The sequence below is a fragment of the Lagopus muta genome, chromosome 7, assembly GCF_023343835.1.
Source record: "Lagopus muta isolate bLagMut1 chromosome 7, bLagMut1 primary, whole genome shotgun sequence".
NCBI classification, from domain to species: domain Eukaryota; kingdom Metazoa; phylum Chordata; class Aves; order Galliformes; family Phasianidae; genus Lagopus; species Lagopus muta.
This window is the reverse complement of record NC_064439.1, coordinates 20,577,883-20,597,465: the sequence shown is the minus strand read 5'-3', so window position 1 is coordinate 20,597,465 and position 19,583 is coordinate 20,577,883. Positions and strand designations below refer to the sequence as shown.

Genomic DNA, 19,583 nt, shown 5'->3' with positions numbered 1-19,583 from the left:
AAGCCTTGTCCTCTGAGTCTCATGTGGCCTCTCCAGCCACAGGAAGCGATGCAGCCACCCAGATGGGTGTTCCTGAGGGAACATACAGCCATCTGAGTTTTGAGATGCAGGATGTGCTCGAGTCTTCAGTCAGTGCCTGAAAGCAGCAGCAGTATAAAACCACGACAGTACACCTGTGGAAGATCTGTTCAGGTTGAAGAACTGCTCAACCTGGTCGCAGAGCTTTCAGAGAAGGTGGGCAGGCTGAGGAGCTTCAGGAAATCAGAGAAGGATTTGATTGGTGGAGTCATACTCTACCGTCCACCCCTGAGGCAGACTCATTACCCAGTCATAACACAAGAAACAAGGGTTGCCCTACTCTCATGCCACCAGCAGAAAGGAGGATATCTAAGAGACGACGGAATGGAAGCAGGTTTCTACCTGGTGTGACAGATTAGCCCTCTCCCTGCCTATGTCACTTTCCCAGGTGCCCCTACACACCAGGTGTACAATGTGGATGAAGGTCCATCCAGGTTGGAGGGGTCACCTGGGGCAAGTCAGCCTACTCCTATGTCACAGCAATCTTCATCAGGAAGAGAAGAGCTACTGTTATAAGGGACTCCCATCTGAGGGGAACTGAGGATCGCCGCCCAGATTAAACTCATAGGGAAGTCTGCTGCTTCTGTAGAGTCCAGCTAAGAGACACCACTAGAAAAATCACTTGGCTGGTTCAGCCCTCTGATTATTACCCATTATTGTTTTTCTCATTTTGGCAGTTATGAGATAGCTAAGAGAAGTCCAAGGGTGGTCAAAAAGGACTTTAGGACTTTGGAAGATTGCCTAAAGGATTGGTGCACAGGTAGTTTTTTCCTCTATCCTTCCAGTAGCAGGGATGATCAATATTAAAAGGAACGGGAAGACCCGAGAGGTCATTACATGGCTCCAAGGCTGGTGTCGCTGGCAGAATTTCGGGATCGTGGGACCTAAGCACGGGATGAGCTGATCAAAGGAAGTCATTGCCCTGCTTTCGTGTGGCTTCCCTTTGAATACTGGGGTGCCACAGTCAGAAAGGACATAAAGGTATTAGAAATGTCTAAAGGAGGGCTACAAAGATGTTGAGTGTCTGGAGGGGAAGATGTATGAGGGGCAACTGAGGTCCCTGAGTTTGCTCAGCCCAGGGCAGAGAAGCGGAGGGGAGGCCTGATGGCAGCTGCAGCTTCACACAGGGAGCAGAGGGGCAGCGCTGAGCTCTGCTCTCTGTGGCAGCGACGGGGCCAAGGGAACAACGGCATGGAGCTGCGTCAGGACACGTCAGGTTGTATATCAGAAAAATGTCCTTCACCAGGGGGTAGTCAGGTGCTGGAACAGGCTCCCCAAGGAAGTGGTCATGACACCGAGCTGCTGGAGTTCAAGCGTCTAGACAAGAATCTTAGTCATGCGGTCTGATTTTTGATTGGTCCTGTGCAGAGCCAAGAGTTGGACTCTGGACTCAGTGATCCTTATGGGTCCCTTCCAACTCAGGATATTCTGTGACACTGCAATCAATTTTAAAATATTTTCTGTGACATAGCCTGCTGCACTCAGAATAAAATTTCATCACTTCTGTAATATCTTAAGACTCATGGCTTATCTGAGCAGGACTTTGTTCCCTAATTTCTTTCCTTCTATGTATGATGCTTTATCTGCAGCAGTAGCACCTTCTGGCTGCTTTCCTACTGTTATACACCTTTGCTGTCAAAATGGCTTCCCATTGCCAATCTCAGTACCCTCCTTTCTCTGAGTCACTTTGCTAAATCGCCTTTTGCTTCCTGCAATTACTGGTAAAGCAGCTACTTGTTGTCTAGCACATAAGAAAGTAGCTAGGATCAGTGACCTACTAGAATAGCATTGGTATGTTCAATTCACCAATAAATTCTATGAAGGTCTGTGTTAGCTATGCTGTGAGCACATCAGCTCCAAGTCTTCCATAGGTCAGAGTATACTTTCATATATTTTTTCAAGACTAGGTAATGACAGATGGCTTTCTGGGGAAAAGAATTTCAGTTGGTAAAGAGGTATGTGTATTTTTTGTTATCAGTTTTAGGATGTTAGTAGCTAATTAACCTGTTTAGATACAGTCTGCTAAAAGTGTAGCTCAGAGAGATAACGTGCTGGGAAAAATGTGACCAATGCATCAAAAATTTGAGGATATGCATAGTTTTCTCTTATAATGTATAGGTGTAAAGATGAAAGATTAAGATCTTGTCTTAGTTTTCCAGTTTTCCTGAGCTCAGGAGCTACTGATATGTGGTTTCCTACAGATTTTGTCCTGAAGTTTAATCACTTTGCTGTCTCCTGTGTGCAGCAGCATACCATTGGTTTTGCCCGAGTGGAAAAACTTCTAGGGATAGTCCTACAAATCCTGTAATGGATATTATTATACATGTTACAGAGTGCATTCTCATAATTGGACATTTCTTCCCATGACTATTGTTGTCTAAAAAGCCTAAGTGCCTTGGAAAATACATGTTTTAAATTTTATTAAAAATGATGTGAATGATGTATATGAACAAGCCTATGTCAGGTGTAGTTATGTATAAAGCTGTGGGACTGTTGGATCTATTTCTTTGTTTGTCTTAGTGCTAGGTAAGTGCAAGTGTTTTGTTGGTTCATATGCTTTCCACTGTATTTTTTAGTTGGTATTTGTCCACTTGCTATAAGATGATGAGTAGAACAAATGTAAAGCATCGTCATGCTCTGAAAAGCCTGTGTCTCAAAAGTGTGATTAAAAAATAATGTAAAATGTCCATTTTAAATGTGCTGCTAAATGTGCTGCAAGACCACATCTGTATTCATTTTGGAATCCTCTGTACAAGAAAGCTATTGACATCCTGAAAGGAGTCTGACAGGGGCTGCTGCCATTGTGGCCGGAATGGATGATGTGCAAGCAGAGGCTGAGAATGCTAAATGGGGATTTAATTAATACCTTCACCTCTTTTATGGAAAGGTACAAAGAAGGAAGTGGTATGCTCTTCTCTGGGGGTACCCAGCAAAAGCACAGGCACCAAAAGACATGAACTGCAACAGGGGAAAGAAAAATGAGAAGAAAATTACCTTCACTGTGGGCCTGGTCACGCTCTGGAACTGGGTTACCCAGGGAGACTGTGGAATCTGTGTCCTTGGAGATATTCAGAACTCAGCTAGATATGGCTCCAAACTCACCTAGCTTTAAAATTGAGTCAGACTTCAAAGATGGCCCTGGTTGTTTGGGGGTTTTGGACTATATGATCTGTAGAGATTTCTTCCAGCCTAAATTATTCTTTGATTTATCTGCCTGCTCTTTTCATCTTTTATACTGCTTTTTATACAACTAGGATTTTTAATGTATTCTAAATGTAGAGAGAGTAATGGAATATACACTTCTCTAGGGAATATTTTCTTGAAACAAAATTCATACTTTTTTCACACTGAACCATTTCTTTGCCAATAGCTCCATAAAAATAAAATAATAAAAATAAAAAATATGTATTTTTGACTGTGAACTATCTCAAGCATATTTTGGCTGCCTTTAATTGATTGGATCATATACCAAATTTAAAATGTGTGGTTAAGAAAAGGTACAATCCAGGAAAGTCTTGATTGTACAGAGGAATTTTTATATATCATAATACCTTGGTGCAGTTGACTCTGTAGAGGGAAGGGATGCCATCCAGAAGTACCTGGACATTCCTGAGAGGTGGGCCCATTCCAACCTCATGAAGTTCAAGCTTTCCAAATGCAAGGTCTGCACTTGGGATGGGGCAATAAATACAGGCTGGGTGGAGAATGGCTTGAGAGCAGCCCTGAGGAGAAGGATTTGGGGGTGTCAGTTTATGAAAGACTCAGCATGAGTCAGCTTGCAGCCCAAAAGACCAGCTGTAACCCGGCTTACATCAAGAGAAGTGTGACCAGCAGGTCAAAGGAGGTGATTCTGCCCCTCTACTCTGCTCTCCTGAGACCCCCACCTGGAGTACTGTGTCCAGTTCTGGGACCTCCAACACAAGAAGGACGTGGAGCTGTTGGAGAGGGTCCAGAGGAGGGCCACAAAGATTATCAGAGGGCTGGAGCACTCTGAGCCTCCTCTGTGAGGAGAAGAGAAGGCTCCAGGGGGACCTTACAGGGGCCTTCCAGTACCCGAAGGGAGCCTATGGAAAAGCTGGGGAGGGACTTTTTACAAGGGCAGATAGTGACAGGATGAGGGGAAATGGTTTTAAACTGGAAGAGGGTAGATTTAGACTAGGTATTAGGAAGAAATTCTTTACTGTGAGTGTGGTGAGACACTGGAGCAGGATGCTCAGCAAGGTTGTGGGTGCCCTGTACCTGGAGGCATTCAAGGCCAGGCTGGATGGGGCTGTGAGAAGCATGGTCTACAGGTAGGTGTCCCTGCCTGTAGCAGGGAGATTGGAACTGGATGATCTTAAAGATTCCTTCCAGCTAAAACAATTCTATGATTCCGTTGTCAGTGCAACAATCTAACTCGGATCTTAGATAAAAGGCTGAAAGATGGGAGCACTTGAAAGATAAAGACAACTTAGAAATAAGCTATGATTTTTTTAGAACTGCCTTCCCTAACTAGAACTGCCTAGATTTCACATAAGTTCAGATTCAGTTGAATGTGTGCCCCAAAAGATCATTTGTTCATGTAATAATTCCTTATTATGTGTGGCTATTTTTTTTCCTGAATTACAATGAGATCAACTGAAGGTGTCTTGTAACCAGCAATACAGACTCTGCAGGGTTTTTTTTTTTTCATTTTGTTGTTGTTGTCTTTTCTTTTAATTAAGAGTTGTAAAATAATTCTTAAAGGCAAATGACTCCATTAGGTTACCACAGATCTGTCTTCTACATCCAAATTTTGGGAATGTGTATGTAATCTCCGTGTGCATCTTGCCAGCTGGCTGAAGTAGGTCACTTTGCAAAAAATGTTATGAATTCTTGTCCCTTTCCTCTTATCAGCAGGAGGATGATGAAACTGTATGGGATCTGCTGACTGATTTATCTGAAAACTAACCTACAAAGTAAGCATTAGTTCTCAGCTTGATAAGCTGCTCTACTTGTTGTGTTAGTGTTGTTGTTAGTGTTGACAGAAAAATTGGGATAGAAAACTATACTTTGGGAAGCTGGGAAGGGCAGGATTACTTCTGCCGTCATCAAGATCAAGTTAAATTTGAGGAGAAAACATCTGTGGATTTATGCCTACAGCATTCATTACTTTGTGTAAATATTTTTTACCCAGTTCTCCTTTTGACTCATATGGCTGCTTTACATGTATCAGAGCTAGAAGGTAAGTGGGCAGTGAAGACTTTTTGTGATACTGGGAAAGCTGTAGGTGGTGCCATGGAGCAGTAATCCTTACAGCAACTGATAATGAAAGTGACACCTGAATAAACAACCTTTTTCAAAGAAAAATGCATCAGATATCAAGGAAAAAATATCCCAAGTTCTTAGCACAAGCCCCTCAGCACATATGCTCTCATTCATTCTGTTTGTGAGTGATAGGTGCAACAACACTGCCTAAAGGAAGGTGGAGACAGTCATAAGCTATCGCTGTCTACATTGTGCTCAGTTAACTCTAGTGGCCACCCACTGCAGATGGTAATCGTGCTGCTCAGTCAGTATTTATGTTTTATTTGTTGTGAGATTGCTCATGCACTATATGCTAACTGACATTAGGAGAAAATTAATTTTCTTAAGTAAGTGGGTGCAGTTAGTATTCAAGCCATGTACATACTTTTTTATTGTTTGGCTGAGGTTTTTTTTAAGCACTTTCTTCAAATTTGTATTTCTTCTTTCAATTTCCAATGAAATGCCTGTATTCCTTCCTTATCTGTAATGCAAGAGTTTGCTGAACTACTGGTCCAAAAGGCTGGGAATGAACTGAGGCTGTAGTTGTGCCATGGCTCTTGCCACCATCCCATTTCATTTCAAATTCTGCTTCTTTTACTGCTCGGCATGCAAGGTCTTGTTTCCCCCCTGGTCTTGCATTCATTTTGTAGTTAACATCCAGTCCGGGCATGATGCTTTCCTTGCCAAATGAATATTTGTTGTCCTGATTATATATGTTGATAATTATGTTTCCTTTCTCCTCTATCAGCAAATTATCAAGGGATATCAATTTGTCATCAATGATTTTTTCCTTGATAATCCTTACGTAGAGTATGTATCCTTAGGCTATAAAAAAAGAAACAACAATCTATTATGACTTATTTTAACCTTTATCAAGCCTGTTGGCTGACAATGAATAGTTTCTTCAAGTTAGCCGATGTACTACAATTTGGTACACTGCAGAATTTGTTGTTTGTTGTGCCTATGCACCAAATGTCTATGATCTTGGCACTGGGCAGCAGGGTGGTTCCTGCCTCTCTACTCTGCACTGTGAGACCTCACCTGGGGTACTGTATCTAGATGTGGAGAGATGTGGACCTGCTGGAATTGCATCCAGAGGAGGGCCACAAAAATGATCCAAGGGATGGAATACCTCCCCTGTGAGGACAGGCTGAGAGAGGTGGGGCTGTTCAGCCTGGAGAAGAGAAGGCTCTGGGGAGAGCTTAGAGTGACCTTTCAGTATCTAAAGGGGATCTGTGAGAAAGCAGGGGACACTTTAGCAGGGTCTGCTGTGATTGGGCAAATGGAAATGGTTTCAAACTAAAAGGGGGAATTTAGATTTGGGTATAAGAAAAAAGTTTTTTACAACAATGGTGATGAGGCATTGGTACAGGTTGCCCAGAGTGATGGCAACATTCAAGGTGAGGCTGGATGGGGCTCTGAGCACCCCGGTCTAGCTGTACGTGTCCCTGTTCATTGCAGGAGAGTTGGATCAGATGACTTTTGAAGGTCCTCAACCAATTCTGTGATTTGATTCTGCACTCCAGTGTCCAGAAGCTGAAGCTGTAATCTGCTTTGGAGAGGTAGCCTCTGCGTTAAAAGTGAATGTATATATCATGACCTTTTCCCAGGCTCTTGGTTGATTTTTGTTGTCAATAAATGTAGTCTGTGCTCTCAGCTATGCATCTTTTCCTGACCAGCTGAGATATTCTTTATTTCACTGCACATATCTATTGTTGTATATTTATTCTTTTATCTACTACTGTCACTGTTGTGCCCACTTTAGACAAAATCCCATCCTTCACAATTTATCAATTATTTCTTAGGAAAGTGCAATAGGCATTTCTTTGATTATACTTGCAATACTAACAGTTTTGCTGCTGTAGCACTATGGATTTTCCTGGCTTTCTTAGAATCTCCAGAAGTAAGCATGAATATGTTGCAAATGTTTGTTAACACCAGTTCTACAGAGCCTGTGGTGCTATGCTGTGGAAGGTTAGCAGCCTACACACGTACACTTTGCTAAGACAAGTTTAAGGTCCTGATAAATACACTTCTATCAGAAATTTTTTATCCTCTTATAGAAGAACTTTCATGCTATTAACATGCCTGAGAGCATTCAGCAATGGTTTCCTCATGCCATTTCCTAATGATTTGTTATCAGATTGCATATTTGCTCCATGTAGTGATGGAATTACTACCTTCTGGGGTGTGCAGTAGGTTCTTTTTTTGTATGAGGCTCAGCTTTGCATGTCTGGAAGGACTATTTTATCAGAGACTTGTGGTACAACTTCTGGGTATCTTCTGTAAGTCCTTCCATGTAACTTTAGTTGCTTCATTTGTTTACTGTACATTAGACCTAATGCCTTGCTTATGATTTTTTAAGGATTCACATCAGGTCTGCCTTCTTTTTCATTCTTAGGTCATCTCTGTCAGTGATTTTCTTTATTCATGCATTTCTTTGATTGCCCTTAGGGGAAGTTTTCAGGGTACAGGTGTAATCCCTGGTTTAGATGTTTGTAGGTTTCTTCTGCTTCAGTTTATTTCTGTCCACCCTGAAATGTTGCCTTTGATGCTTTTTGGGAGTTTCTGGATTCTTGGCAGTTGACTGCATTTCTCATTCAATCTCCTTCTTTCTAAAATGTTACTCAGTTTACAGTGGAGCACTTCAGCCCTCAAACTGGTGTGTATATCATTCAAACCCTGAGGTATCTACTGAAAGATTTGAAAAATTTTTCAGGAGTGTCACAGGTTGTACCTAAAGGAAACACTCTTTTTCTGACTTCAGGTTCACGCTGAGTTCTTGAAAAATGTCTCTATCTTTTCCTATGAATGGAATGGAGTTTACAGTGCCAATTATGTTTTCCCCCCCTTTTTTTTTTTTGCACTGAGGATAACTGTGGTGTTTATAGGACTACTATTTATTTTTATTTACAAGGAGCAGAACACTAAGAGTAGCTTTCTTACTGACAGTTTGCATTGTCTTAATAGCTTGTAGCACTTGATAACTTTTCTCTCATTTGTTATTGCTTCCTGGAAGTGCTGCAGTCAGATTTTATATCTTGATCTTCAGTCAAAGAACTGGATAACGTTTGGATCCCTGCCTTGAAATTTTAGTTTTCTTTACTGATTGAAAACATTTCTATAGAATAAGGTTTGTCCCCAAGCTGTTAACTAGTTTTCCAATACTGAAGACCCAAATTTGCTTTTGAAGATGTGTGATGCATCTGAGACAACAGTATGTGGAATCATTAAGTTTGGAAAAGACCAGTAAGATCATCTAGTACAACCATCAACACATCATCAGTTGCTGCCATCATCACCTATCCGTATTTCCATCACTGTCACTGTACCCAGTCTGTACCCAGACTGCATCTATTTCATTTCATTATATTTTCCATAGTCAGTCCTGTATACAGACTGAACATTTCTAATGTAACTTCTACACATAATAATCCTGTGCAAGGCTGAAAAGCCAGCTTTTCTATGAGTCCTAGTCCCTCCAGATTTCCTGTTTTCTCTATTTTTAATACACCTTTATTTTATTTTCTTTCTTAGTTACCAGGCTTTAGTGGTCTGACTTTATTGCATACACTACATACTGAGTACAGTAATGAAAAGGGCTTTGTATTTGTTAAAGTAAACTGGCCCTCTGTTAGCAGAACTGTTCTTTCAGCATTGCAGTAGCTGGCTTTCTTTCCTTGTCTGCAGATGCATTCTTTCATCAAGCTAATAGCAGTGTGGTACCGAAAGGGTTCACCCACGTTATACAACCACTTTAATAACCTGAATTGCCATCTTAACACAGCTAGTTTTTCTGCTCTTGTCTGGAAAGCTATTTCAGAATGTGATGGGTTAAAATCCTATTTCTAGTTATGGTTAAATTCATGGACAGTCTGTACTCGTTATTCAAAGTGCCCTCACTTCTCTTCCATAAGCTCTGTATTCTAGCTATCTAATCCAGCTTGAAGTTACCTTTATTGAAGAGGCTGACCAGTATGATAGGCAGAATTCCAGGTGAGATTATTCACTACTCTACCTGGTGGCACTCATCTTTCCCAGTCTCTAATACATCTCTGAAGTCTTCCATTTTGTAAATTCTGCTGTTCAGTCCATATTTACTTCTGCATACTTAAAAGCAATAAAGGGACATTTTTCATTTATTTAAGATTGTCTCAAGACTGCCCTAGAGAGGAGGCTTACTGCAGCTCTTCCTTCAGGTAGAATGAGAACTGCTTAATTACATGTCTCTCCATGAATACTCCTAAAAGGGAAAGATTTAAGTTTATCCTTTGAAGAATAGTGACCACAAAGTAATGCATAGTTGTAGTAAAGATGCTAAAGTGGCAAAGGTTCGTTAAAATAATAATTATTGACAGTAAGCGATGATTTACAGAGGAGAAAGCAAATTAAATGGCTTGCAGTACATATAATCCAACGTATTTTACAATGGGCTATAATAAGAGCCAACCTTTATAAAGCAACATACATGACTTAGTTCTTCAAATCTTACGTGTGCAACCAAGAAACAGTGCTCCTTTTTTGCTTTACTGCAGAGATCTGTATGTGCTGATTTTAGCTTTCAAAATGAGACATGTTAAATTACTTTTAGTGAATTGCAACTGCTCCAGCAATGGTTTTACTCCTAGACAAAGATTACATTGTTTGGCTTCCAGAATTGTAAGTAGTGCATAAAAAATATGCTTGCTTTCATTATTTCTGATAGAATCATACTTGCCAGTTGCCTGGTAAGTGTTTCACTCACAGTCTTCGTGACCTACTGCTAGGTCCCTTTGTGTTCCTGTTGTTGCACAAAAGAGAATGAAAATTGCCAATAGAGCAGCAGCTAAGAAATCTTTAAGGAGGAGGAAATTCTGGACTTCTGCAGTTGGCAAATTTGCTTCTGTAAAGACCTTGTTCTTAGGGATGAAGATGAAAGTGAAAAATAATTTTGGTTGAGAGTAGCATCTGTTGGAAATACTTCATTTGTGAAAATGTTAATTCACCAATTTTTGTTTGAAAAATGAACATTCTTTGATACTGAGAGAAAACGTTAGAAGGTAAACAAAACCAACCAGAACTTACAACTTGTAATTCACTGTTCTTAAGGAAATGTCATGCTACTTGTTTAATGCTGTGCTTTCAGAATCTTATTCTTAACATATTTTATTTTCAACCTTAGTTAGAAAACAGTCATTTCCAGTAATATTTTATTACTCTAGGAGCAACATTGCTGAACCTGATGTTTTAACAGCCGGCTTTCAGGACATCAATGTTATGTGTCTGATTTGATAATTACCACCATGTGAGGTTGGAGTAAATATAGCACATTAGGAGCTTTATTATAAATGGTAAGTTATAAGCAGATGCGTCTGTTAGCATCATGTGGAGGAGCCCTGTTGGGCATAACAGCACAGGTCAGGACTAGTCAGCCACTATAAGCTGCTTTAAATTGTGCACCTTCCAAACATAGGTGTGCCGCATCTTACTTCATATTAATTGCGACACAGACGTGCTATGAAAGAACCTTAGCGGCTGTTGGCATTCTGACTTTGGCCATCTGGAAGTTTGCAGAGCCCGTGATTAGCATTCACTGCCAAGCCCTCGCCTTCCCCATGCCTGTTCCCATGGAAACAGCTGCAGCTGGGAGAGGAGGGATGGGGAAGGCTTTCTTGTTATCGTTTGCATGAGGTCTTTTGTCCTGATTGAGAGTTCCCAGGACAGCAGGAAATCAGCAGTGAATGGAAGGCTGCAGACCTCACCTGGGGAAGCTCAGCTGACTGGCTGGGCCAGCAAGTGCGCTTTTCAACCAGCACCACACATTTCTCAGTCTCCTAGAGAGATAAGGAAAAATGGAGAATAATGATAGTGACAGAATCACAGAAGGTCTTGGGCTGGAAGGGACCCTAAAGCCCATGCAGTCCCACTGCCCTGCCATGGGCAGGGTTGCCCCCCACCAGCTCAGGCTGCCCAGGGCCCCATCCAACCCGGCCTTGAGCACCTCCAGGGCTGGGGCACCCACTGCTCTCTGGGCAGCAGTAGCAGCAATAATGTGAAAACTACAGAGTAATCCAACTGATGTATCTGAAGTTAAGGATCACAACACACTTTGGCACTCTGGTCTGTTAGTTTTGGCCAATGCTTTGGAATATCCTTACTTTATTACTATTGCTGTTATTTTTGTTAGAGCAATACTAAAAAGAAGAAAAAAGATGGCAATATTCCTAGTGCTACAAATGCAGTTACAAAATACACTGGGATTTTTAGGTTGCTGATAGCATCTTCAGAAGCACAACTTGGGAGATGACACAAAACCATCACATGTAACCAGTGTGTTCATGTTTCCAGCTTGTTGAAATTATAACTGCCCCAGTAAACAAATGTAGGGTTTTATTTAAATCAGACAATGACGTTCACATCTTCAGCCCTTTACAAAATTGCCCAGCAGTGGTGTGAGCACTGTAAATCTGAACATAGTTTTCCTAAACGGCTGGCTGTTCTTGGTTGCTTTGCAAAGGCTTTTTTTTTTCATCTAGGTTGTGGACTGCCAGTAGTAAAATTGCCACAACTTCCATGCTGTCATTGGTGTGCTAACCTATGCTGCTTAAATTGCTGGGATCGATGTGGACACCCTTCTTACACCGCTTGATGCCACGCCCAGATGTCCCAGTCTTTTTTTGGGATGTTCTGTGCTTCAGTCCCTGCCTTTTTTCTATGCATAGACTCCTCCCCTTCAGAAAAGACATAAAGCGAGCGACTCTTCCACCTGAATCATATTCCTTCCTCACCTGCACGACTGGCTTCACCTCACATCTGCTGATACATAAAGTTTGATTCTTTCTTCTCGTTACAGAGCACTGATTCAGCCCTTGGGCTGTCATTTCTTGGCACTTGCATTGGTGATTTTTCAGGTACTTTGCTTCTAAGGTAAGTTGGACAATAACGGGATAAACCTGTATGAGTAGAAAGCGTGAAAGATTCTCAGTGACTGGTAATGTATCATGAAATAGTTCAAGGACTCGGCTAAATGTGCTTCTTTCTCATGCCTGCTATTTTTCTGTCATCTTTAGAATCGGTTTGAAAAGAGATTTTTCTATTCTTCCTTGTCTGCCAAGTTAAAAGGCTTCCAAAATGTTTGTTTCTGTCTTTGTGAGGAATATGTAAATGGGACTGGTGGTACTGATGCTGTGTGAATCTACCTAAGGAATTATGGCTTCTGCTGTGGTGGTTCCTCCATACCTCACTGACTTTGAGACACATCTTTTGCCAGTTAACTTTTGATCCAAGTTTGCTTGGCTTGCTTTTCTTAGAGTTTCTTTGAAATGATTCTTAATAAATGTTAATTTAAACATGCCCAAAAATCTTTAGCTACAGCAGCATCACCATAGATTTTCTTCTTTCTTGTTTGCATTAAAATTGGCGAGAATTGCTGCCTACTCTGATCCGGTTGCACTTCTCATACTTTCGTAAGCAGGTAAAAAAGACTACATATAAGCATATAGGTTTATTTTATGAACAGTCATCCGCTCTTACATATACCAAGCTGTATTCAGAGTGAGAAGTAATACCTGTGATGACTTTAAGCATCTTGGAAACGTTGCTCTTTTTTAAGCTGCTTATATTTATCTCCTATTAGTTTTACAGTCTTTTTATCAGGAACCTGTGAGTTTATTTCAATGGTTGCAGATTTTCTACAAATTCTGTTTCACTGTCACTTCTAAGCAATTTATCTGTGCCTGGTATTCCTGTTTGGGGGAACAGAGCCTGGTATGCAGTAAGCAGTGGGATGTCACCTCTGTGCTCATGTCCACCAACCTAACCTTCAATAATAAAGTCAAGAAAGAAGAAGAATGGTTGAGAATAACTCTTCTGATAGAAAAGACTTAAGAACAATGCAGCTGGCCTCTTTGATCCTGTTTCTCCTCTCAGTAAAAAGAACAGAGTAGTTACAGATCTTGCGTCAGTGCTACTTCTGTCTGTCAGTAACCAGAAGCACTAAAGCTGCTACGCTACAGCTAAGCGTGGTTCTGGTAATTCCATCATCTCAAAAAGGGTACAACAAAATGAGAAAACAGAAAAGGGCAATGATCATAGCCATGAATGCAGAAGCACTGCCATATGAAGATTATTAAAGCAAGCCAGGCTTTTTCGTTCTGGAAGCTGAATGAGGGTTGAGAGAATGTGGCAGATGATTTCAGAAATGCTTAGCGGAGATTCGGAGGGATTCCCATTTGCATTCCTTATGTGGCTACTTGAGGGCATCAAAAGAAGTTGTAGGAGTCAGATTCAGAATAGAAATCATTCTTCATGCAATGGACAGCACAACTCATTGCAAAAGGGTGTTGTGGGTGCTGACTATGTGGATGTAAGGGGAGACTGGATAAGTACATAAATGAGAAATTTCATAGATGTTTTCTGTATATAAAGAAACTGCATCCAGCTGTTCCATGGAGGTCCATTGTCACTGCTTTTATAGACAGAATACTGAACTATGTGATCATTGTGTTTTCTATGTCTTCAGATGGATCTTATATTTTGGGATATCTTCTAAAAGCCTGTGTTTTTGAAGAGCCAACTCGAAACCCCAGATCAATTTCTTTTGCTGCTTGCGATATTCCTTGTGGCCAATGACTCAAATAGAAGAAAATACTGCCAAAGGTGTTGCCCAATGCTATTCCATCACCTCTATAAAAGCATTCTATAAAACTGGTTCTATAAAACTGGTTTTCATTGTTGCATGAAGATTATCTCATATCTAACTGACTGTTGTCACAGCGCAAGCAGCTCTGATGATAGAGAATATTAGCCCACTGTTATAAATTAAACTTAATGCAGTTTAATTTTCCTTTAACTGAAGAGATTTGCTTTAGAATGATGGGATGTTTTCATACTGGTTACTTTTATTTTTTCCCAGGCATGGAGAAGGCGATTGTTCGTCCATATAAAAGGCCAAATGCTCTCTGTAGGCTGATTTGCTTTCCCTGGGCTGGAGGTGGAACTTCTCATTTTGCTCAATGGGGCAAACTCTTCAGCAGCTCAATTGAAGGTTGGTCATTTGTGTAGTTAAAGCAGAAGATAACAAAGCTGGGCAGTCTGAATTGTAGTTACCACATTTTTTTTAAACAGAATATCACGTTCTTGAGAGCACTGCAATCTTTTTTCCAATGGACCTTATATCTAGAAAGGAATTCCACAAGGAATTCACATTTCCATTAGGATTATGGGTTTACTAAGCTTCTGTACCACCTTGTAACTTATACTTGACTAAGTTAAAAAGTTATATCCTTGGAGCTAAATTTCTGGAGACCACGTAGTATGCTTGCTGCCTCACAAACTGCTGGTATATTCAGAATCAGCAACACAGTGGCATACTGTTAACTGTGTTAAAACAAGGCATCAGTGGTGCCTTATAGAAGCCTTATGAAGAGCTAAGAAGTACTTTTTAACACTGGGAGGCTGCACATAATTAATTTCATTTATCCAGAGCATTTGCATCATTCTGCACTCCTTGTTATCAGATTTTAAGTTTAAACAATGGATTTATAACAGTGACATTACATTTAGTTACAGCGTGAAGCAATTGCTGCCAGGCTGTATTAGTGCTAAAATGATCCAATGCTGAACTATTCGAAGAGGAACCAAGGCCTCATCCCAGATCTCCCAAAAGAGGAAGTATTTAGCATTTATGGAGGCCATTGCCATTGCAGTTGTACTGCTCCTCGAATTGCTTGCATGCTTCCTGCAAATTCTTGCATAAGTCACATCTACCTTTCCTAGAAATTAAAAGAAGTAAAAACTGAAAAAAGGAAAGGCTTTTGTTCAGAAAGAAATGCTTTCAACAAAGTTACTAAGGAGATGGCCAAGGAACAACTGCAGATCCTGACAGATAAAGGGAGAAAGCAGCATGCTCTTTCAGATGCTTTAGTTGTCTTAAAAAAAAAAGAAAAAACATGAACATTTTTGTACCATTATCTATGGTACTATGCAGTAGCTTATTCTATCTCTTGTAAAATACTTTGTGTCTTACCCATTACTTTCAAAAATTCAGGAAGCCAACATTCTTACTTATCTATTAATTCCTTATTTTCTTTAAGCAGTGAGAGAAAACTCCAAATTTTTGAAAGGAATGTAATAAAAAGACATACTGTGCTCATCGATTTATGTGATGATTCTTCATTTTACTGTGCACAGCCCCAAAGAGACTTCCAAGGGGAACACAGGGACTGCATGATTCTGATAGTTGGTTAACTTTGTAATGCTGCCCTTGAAAGGATATTCTTTATTCTTTTAGTGAAATTGGTGGATTTTTCATTGTTATTAGTACTCACCACAATAAAATTGCTTTAAAACCTCTGCTGAGATCGTTATCTCTGCTGAGCCTGTTATCATTTTAAGTGAATTTCTTACTCGAGGCTTTTATAGATTACTACAATGGGAGAGGGAACATCTGTGAGTAAAGGAGAGGATGGAGACTTGATCTGTCATTAATGACAGGATTAAACGATAACAGTAGGAATAGCAAACACAATGTACCAACCGTAAAAGGATTAGTTTACATAACCTGCATATTTTCAGAACCGATGAGAAAACTGAATGAAAATGACTTTACTGTTTGCACTTGAATCGACTGCAATTCTTTTCCGTCTCTTCTGTAGTGTCTGTTGTAAGGCTTCCTGGAAGAGAAAGTCGCGCTAAGGAGCCTTTTGCAAAGGACATGACAGCTGTCATTAATGAAATAACCAGTGCTTTGCTGAAAGATCTGCAAGAAAAACCATTCGCCTTCTTTGGTCACAGGTGACGTTACATTTTCAGACACCCTGGTGAAGGAACACTTTAGCTTTGTATAGTCATTCAACCCTCTTGGCAAAAACCATTGGCAAATACATTTCTGCAAAGGTTTTGTCAAGCTGTGCTAAAAGATGCTGCTGATCACAAAGACTGTGTATTTATTTCACATTACTTTTAAATGACTTTGGGTACAATATCTTCTGAAAATGGCAGTGCTGTGACTTCTTTTTACACTAATACATTCCAGTTGTTTAGTGTTAATATTTGTGTCAACGTTTACTCCTTAATGAATGCATGAGGTGAACCAATCATTAAACAAACATGTTCTGAAGATCACTCAGTTTCAATTACCCAACATAACTCTCTTTACTGTAAATATGGGAAACTACTACAATAAATGTAGGCAACAAAAGCCTGATTTGTAAAACCAGCCTGTATTGAAATGCATCTTGTGTGAATTAGTTACTTTCACTATAATTTGTCATAATTACAGAGCCATAAAATTCACTGTATTTACAATTTCTGTCATTGTTAAAGATAGCCAGTTAGCACTAATGTTCAAGTTATGTTAATGTTTTCCAGATTTTACTTATACTTCTATTACTTTCTCTTTTTGCTGCAGTTTTGGAGCTTACATCAGCTATGCAGTTGCAGTACACTTGAAAGAAAAGCATGGACTAGAGCCGATCCATCTTTTTTTATCAGGGGTATATGCCCCACATGTAAGTTACAAAATCATTACCAGTGCAAAGGAGAACAGAATATTAGCCAGCACGAGTAAAACGCCTGTGGTATCCTTTTACAGTATTGTATATGTCAAGTGCTTTAAAACAAAGCAAGCTTCAGGCCACATCAGAAAAGTGTTCTGATTTTTTTTGAGGATATTAATTCTGAGGTGGATGGAGAATTTCAGTGGAATATTTACCACAGCTAACTTTAACCTAGAGAGAGCAATCTCCTTGATCTTCTCAATACTCTATTATTTACTATGGCCTTTGGCTTCAGAGTATTAAAAACAAAACACAAAGTTACACTCCTTTGTCACATGAAATAACTGTCTTACCCCAGTTTTTTATCAGCCTACCACACCAGCCCTCAGCGCATTTGCCATTTATTTTTTTTCTCCTTTTAATCCTTTTTTACTTTCTTAATTTACCTTCAGTACCCCCTGCTTCTGATTTTCTGGTTGTTCTGCTGGTTCTCCTGCTCTTTCTCAGTAAAATAACAGCAACTGGGCTTTTTCCCAGCCCTCCTGTGTTCAGCTGCTCTTTGCTGCTTCCATTCTTCTCTTTCTGAGACTTGTTAACAAGCATGCTTGAGCATGAGCTAGTGCTTCATAGAAGTAATTATGAGTCCTGAAACTTTCCATAACCTCTAGGTCACTCCAGCAGTACATCAGTGGGCACCGTGCCCACTAGTTAGGCTTTTCTTCACTGTTTTATTCCTTACATTCCAATAGCGAGAGTCAAAATCAAATTCATTGCTACATGTCTGAAATTCTCAGTGTTTTTCTCACTTATGATCAGTTAGCAAACACTGTCTCCTAACCCTCTCTAAGAAGCATTCTCTGCAAATGCTAAACTGATCAGCCACTGAGTACTGGTAATAGAGCATCTTCCCAGTTTTTTACTAAAACAATTCTTAGTGAAAAATATTATTTAAAGTGGTGTATACTATGGTGTATTATTTAATACTGTGTGTATTATACACAACACCTGATCTTTTGTCTGGTGCTCACAGTCTGAAGCATTTCTTCTGATGGGAAAAGTAAACGAAGCAAAGGATGAAGACATTCTTGAACATGTCAAATTCTTAGGAGGAACTCCTTCTGAGTTTCTGAAAAATGAGGACATCAAGAAACACTTGATACTTACTGTAAGAAAAGATGTTAGCATTCTTCAGACATACTCGTAAGTTTTACAACTTTGTATGACGTTTATATTTTACAGCTTTCATTCTTCCTGATTCTTTCAAGTATTTTTTTTTTTTTAAATTTATTCCTCTGCAATTTGCTCTGGTTTCTGCTATTAAAAAATATGAACCAGTAAATATAGCTTTCTCTTTAGTGTATCTTTATGTCTACTTTTTCTGCCATAAATGAAAACACTGCTTATGAAACCACCACAACTATTATTACAGTACTGATTATGTCATGGTAGAACTTGAAGCTAGTCATGCTTCAGGATCCTGTTGTTCAGCCTTCTGATCCAAAGACCGCTAACCTAACCAGAAGCAAAGAATCCCTTTCTTCTAGGAACAGAGAGGAAACTTCCATGCCACCTACTATTCTACAGCTAGCTTACCTAGTTTTGGATAGTTAAAGTTTCTCACCCTGGCAAAGTGAAAGACCTGTTTTGGCCCTAGGCACCTGACACTGATAAGGCCCTGAAATATCAGAACTTCAATATAAGCAGAAAGCATACATTTTATTGTCAAAGAGAATTTTCATTGCAGGTTAAAGCTCTTTTTTCTTAACTGTTGAGTCATTTTTTCTTTAAAACTTGAGATGTAAGTGCAGCAGTGTAAGGACTTAAGAATCTCACAAACACAGTAATTCCACTTCTTGATGTTCTGCACAATTTAACCCATAAAGTTTATGTTGTTTTTGAGTAGCAAAAAATAGCTATTCTGTATATAGAGGCAAAACCCCAAACCCAAAGGTATCTTAGGACAGAGAAACTTATGGTAATGAAACTTTTTATGTTCACAGTTTCGAGAAGGCAGAAAGAAAAACCATCTTCTCTTGTGATGTCACCTGCTTTGATGGCTCTGAAGAAACAGTGCATGATGCCGAAGGTACTTTGCTTAAGTATCTTCCTTTTCTGGTTAGGCATTTCCCTGCTGTAGCAAATCATTTCATGAACAGAGTTCTCTGGGGTCTTTTACCACCTTCTTAAATAAAACAGAGATACAGTGAAATACAGAGAAAGCTGTTGATGAGGGATTTAAAGCAATTACTAAATAATTTTGAAGTGGTTTCATAAGATAACCAGAATAGTTGACCCTTTCTGACCCTTTAAATATCTTTTTCAGCCTGGCTCAATATAACCAGAGGAGATACTTCCATTTACAGTCTTCCTGGAGGTCACTTTTATCTGCTGGAACCTTCAAATGAAATTTTCTTGATAAAACACATAACCAAGTGCATAGAAAATGCTGCTTTATGAGTATTTCCCTCTATTTTAGTAGCAAGTGTAAGTCTACAGCACTTAATAATTAAGTCATTCTTTCTGCTGAATTGCACTGTTATGCCTAAAAGTTACTCTGTTCCTCCAGAAGATCTTCACCATAATTCTTTAAAAGGGTTTAAAGAGTTGTTCTGATTTTTGAAAATAAACTCTAGCTTTGTATCTTAAAAATAAAACACTTTTCATTTTTTCTCTCTCTTCTCATCCAGCACATGCATAAACCCTTCACTTTATTCAACATCAGCTGCCAAAAGTGACAGCTATTGTAAGTTATTTTACCTTAAG

At 39.7% G+C, this 19,583-nt stretch overlaps 1 protein-coding gene across 1 annotated transcript; it reads left to right on the top strand.

Moving 5' to 3' along the window:
- The first annotated feature begins 6,858 nt into the window (after nucleotides 1–6,858).
- On the top strand, nucleotides 6,859–19,557 carry OLAH (oleoyl-ACP hydrolase). Its single transcript, XM_048951141.1, has 8 exons — nucleotides 6,859–6,905; nucleotides 12,176–12,249; nucleotides 14,237–14,368; nucleotides 15,978–16,116; nucleotides 16,733–16,832; nucleotides 17,851–18,020; nucleotides 18,821–18,906; nucleotides 19,144–19,557. The coding sequence occupies exons 3-8, from the start codon at nucleotides 14,239–14,241 to the stop codon at nucleotides 19,275–19,277; spliced, it is 759 nt and encodes a 252-aa protein (XP_048807098.1). The 5' UTR covers nucleotides 6,859–6,905; nucleotides 12,176–12,249; nucleotides 14,237–14,238; the 3' UTR covers nucleotides 19,278–19,557.
- The last annotated feature ends 26 nt before the right edge of the window (nucleotides 19,558–19,583 follow it).

Excerpts from the sequence above, each read along its gene's own strand:
- OLAH (XM_048951141.1), top strand. The coding sequence starts at position 14,239 with ATGGAGAAGGCGATTGTTCGTCCATATAAAAGGCCAAATGCTCTCTGT. Across the intron at positions 16,117-16,732 it reads TTCGCCTTCTTTGGTCACAG|TTTTGGAGCTTACATCAGCT; the intron begins GTGACGTTACAT and ends TTTTTGCTGCAG. Across the intron at positions 18,021-18,820 it reads AGCATTCTTCAGACATACTC|TTTCGAGAAGGCAGAAAGAA; the intron begins GTAAGTTTTACA and ends TTATGTTCACAG.